This window comes from Fukomys damarensis, unplaced genomic scaffold, assembly GCF_012274545.1.
Source record: "Fukomys damarensis isolate Sample0158 unplaced genomic scaffold, DMR_v1.0_HiC HiC_scaffold_27, whole genome shotgun sequence".
Taxonomy (NCBI): domain Eukaryota; kingdom Metazoa; phylum Chordata; class Mammalia; order Rodentia; family Bathyergidae; genus Fukomys; species Fukomys damarensis.
Genome location: NW_022900939.1, coordinates 4,715,585 through 4,719,502, shown reverse-complemented (window position 1 = coordinate 4,719,502; position 3,918 = coordinate 4,715,585). Strand labels below are relative to the sequence as shown.

The window sequence follows — 3,918 nt, the reverse complement described above, 5'->3', positions numbered from 1 at the left end:
TAAAATGTATTACAATAATGTAACCTGTAGCTGAAGCCGGCCAGAGAGAGAAACCACAATGTAGGTCTACCCCTTTCTGTGGGGCCTGAGGCTGCCTATTTATCCTCTCAGTTCTGTAAGAGAAGCCTGGAGTCCTGGCCAAGGCATAAGACATGAGGGGCTCCTTAGTAACAGGCTGACACATCCGGTCCTGGCAGAATGTATGGAGACTTAAAATTAGGATAAAAGACTAAATGCGCTGCAGTATAATAATTATTCAGACTTGAAAATACACATCCAAATCTGATTTATCTTACAAAAGGGAAATCCCTGAAGGAAATTACTGTTAGGTAAACAAAACATAACAAGTCTAGATTTCTTTTAGTTTTTTAAAAATATTTCTATATTTTCTACTTTCTTGTCATGAATATACACTACGGCATTGGCCAAGTCATTCATTTAAGTATTAAACATTTCTAGGGGAAAAATTTGATTGTTCCATCCTTCAGAGTGTCAATTGTAAAGAAAGTAGGACTTAAGACATTTCTTCGCTAACTTCCCAGTTTAAAAATCCTAGTTAATCACTCAAATGTTAACATAATTCCTGGCAAGTTTATGTAGCTGTGTGTCAATTTCGAAGGTAAATAACAGAAGTTCAGCAGGTACTTGGAGCATCACATGAGAAGCTGAAATATTTATGTTCTAAAAGTGGGACTTCTAAGGGAAAAGACAAAATGTAGTGCTCATTAAATTCCTGAATTTTTCTCTTGGGAATCGGGCCAAGGAATCCTCCCCGGAAATTGCTCCCCGAGGATGAGCAAAGGCCGCAGTGTCCTGAACGCACCGTATATGAGGCTGACTGGGAGGAGAGGCACACACTGCTCTGTCTCCATGCACAGCTCCTCCTCAGACTCTTCTCAGAGGAAACTTCGGGGTGATGTCTCCATTCGATTTAGACTTGGACAAAATTTCTAGGGCGACACAATTTTCCTCAGAATAGAAATATGAATGCAAAAAATTGTAAAGATAAATTACCCCTAGGGAAAAAAAAACAAGATTACAGTAATTTTCAGGTCAGTATATAGTTTCCTATTTTACTTCTGAGAATATTTTTTGTTTGACAAATTTCTAAACAGACAATAATGAAAGACACTTTTTTCAGCAACTTTGGTGCACAGTAAGTATCATTCTGAGAACTGGACAAAAAAGGGGGATTTTATTAAAAAATATGTACATACACATCATTTGGGCCTCACCATAAGTAAAGTTTTGTAGGAAAGGGAATATAGAATTTTTTAAAGTCAAAGTGTACAAGCAATGTCCATTTTCTGAAAATACAATGTTTGAGGAAAATTGAGTTTGAAAGAGCAAGAGAAAAAAACACATTGTTACCAGAGATGAAGGTCCCTACTTCCTCTGGCTGCCTCAAAATAAGAAGGGAAAAATACAGAGGACTGTAAGGCAGGCTAAAAAGAGTTAACTCCACGTTGCCTTGTTTTCAGTAACTCCCACCCAAATTCCATTCCCATAACTAAAGCCTTCAGACTAGAAGGACAATGTCCTAATTATAATCATGTATTTTGTCTATTCTGTTCCTAATTTGAGAATGTTATGTTTCATCCTTTATGAGACTTGTTTATATTAATTCCCATGGAAACCACACATGGTCTTTACCCCAACTGATTGATAATAGAAGTTAGTGCCTGGGCCTGACCAGCGCCTTTGTTGGTTATATCAGCATTGGTCGTCCTGGCTCCCAATTTCTCTCCTAGTTCTGTGTCCTAGTGTGTTCTACTTTCAGGCCTGCATGGCACACTAGGCAGGTGGGTACTAGGACCTGACTACAGAGGTCTGTGGTAGAAAAGGGTATATTTACTCCACAGTAGAGACAGGAGCCTCTTCTCCCCACAAATCTCTGTCTCCTTGAGTTAATTTCTGTCATGGCTTCTATGTCCAGGTGACTCCAAGCTCCCTGCCTCCCTTTGCCATGTTAAACAAAACCTGACCTCCTGGGGTGGTGTCTGAATTTTGTTTTCAGTCTGGTGATATTTCTGAGACAGAGCATGAATTCTCTATACAGTTATTTGAGTGAAGGACAGGAAGAGCATCCCCACTCTCCACCAGGGGAAGTTGAAGAAGCAGCCTATTTTTAAAAATCCAAAGTTTTAACGAATAATTCTTTCTCTCAGTTTCTATGTTTTCAGAATTTAATGTAAACATGAATCACCTAAATCCCCAGACATAAATTGCTTTAATTAGCATGATAAGTCATAGGGAATAAAGTATAGTAAATAAACATGAAAATTTTCTTTAACATATTCAATTACTATCCTTATTCAGGATAGGTAAAACAACTTCTGATCAGGAACACAGTATTTTAAGTCTGTATTTAGATGTTAAAATGTCTATGCAGAATCAGTGTGAATATGTAAATGCTCCTTTACATAAATAATCTCTTTGCCCTTTTTCTTTAGCTAAGGATGTGGATAAGTGTCCTTATGGTATAATATTTTCCTGAGAATTGAACATGTTAACAACAGAAAGAGTTTAGAATAGTGTAGGTTTCTTACTAAAATCAGGTTGTAAACCTTCAATGTATCACAAACAAATGTCATTTTATACCCATGTCTATAAATGGTGATTGCATTTTTTCACTCTTCTTCACAATGGTTTTCATCAGTTTCCAGGACCACTATGAAAAACACTGATCAATTCATATAAACAAAGATAGTTTTGGAGAGAGAGTAATTTTTAAAATTTATTATTTACCTGATAGGAGCAGCAGAACACCATGAATAGAAGGAACTCCACCAGTGTGCCTGGCTTCATCCTCATGGGGCTGACGGACTCTGCAGAGACACAGCTGGTCCTCTCCGTGCTCTTCCTCCTGATTTACCTGATCACGGTGCTGGGGAACTCGGGGATGATATTGATCATCCGTCTGGATCCCCAGCTGCACACCCCCATGTACTTTTTTCTCACTCACTTGTCATTTCTCGACCTCAGCTACTCAAGCGTCATCTCCCCTAAAACCTTACAGAACTTACTGACTTCCACCCACAACATCTCCTTCCTGGGCTGCTTCACCCAGTTGTACTTTTTTATAATCTGTGTTGCTGGCGAATGATATTGATCATCCGTCTGGATCCCCAGCTGCACACCCCCATGTACTTTTTTCTCACTCACTTGTCATTTCTCGACCTCAGCTACTCAAGCGTCATCTCCCCTAAAACCTTACAGAACTTACTGACTTCCACCCACAACATCTCCTTCCTGGGCTGCTTCACCCAGTTGTACTTTTTTATAATCTGTGTTGCTGGCGAATGTTACCTTCTCTCCTGGATGGCCTATGACCGCTATGTAGCTATCTGCCGACCCCTGCACTATCCAGTCATTATGTCCACAAGACTGTGCCATGCACTGGTCATTGTCTCCTATGCAATTGGCTTTGCGGATGCCACTGTGAATGTGCTTTTTATGAGCAGTCTGCCCTTCTGCAAGTCTAACGTCATCCAGCACTTCTTCTGTGACTCACCCCCTATTTTAGCCCTGTCCTGCAGTGACACTTCTGTGGCTGAAATCAGTATATTCATTTGTGCTGGATCCAATTTAGTGCTGTCCCTCATCACCATATCTGGGTCCTATCTGTCCATCCTCTCCACTATCCTGAAAATCAATTCCACTGCAGGAAAGAAGAAAGCCTTCTCCACCTGTGCCTCCCACCTCCTGGGAGTCACCATCTTCTACAGCACTATGATCTTTGCTTATCTAAAACCGAAGACGTCCTACTCCTTGGGAAGGGATCAGGTGGCTTCTGTGTTTTACTCGATTGTGGTCCCCATGCTGAACCCTCTCATCTACAGTCTCAGAAACAAAGAGGTGAAAAAGGCCGTTTTAAGAATCATGGAGAAAAGAGCAGGTTCTACACAAGTAAAATAA

The 3,918-nt window shown here is 40.2% G+C and overlaps 1 protein-coding gene across 1 annotated transcript; it reads left to right on the top strand.

Moving 5' to 3' along the window:
* The first annotated feature begins 2,754 nt into the window (after nucleotides 1-2,754).
* LOC104851201 (olfactory receptor 8H1) lies at nucleotides 2,755-3,918 on the top strand. The gene is made up of 2 exons (XM_010608376.2): nucleotides 2,755-3,043; nucleotides 3,244-3,918. The coding sequence occupies exons 1-2, from the start codon at nucleotides 2,771-2,773 to the stop codon at nucleotides 3,916-3,918; spliced, it is 948 nt and encodes a 315-aa protein (XP_010606678.1). The 5' UTR covers nucleotides 2,755-2,770.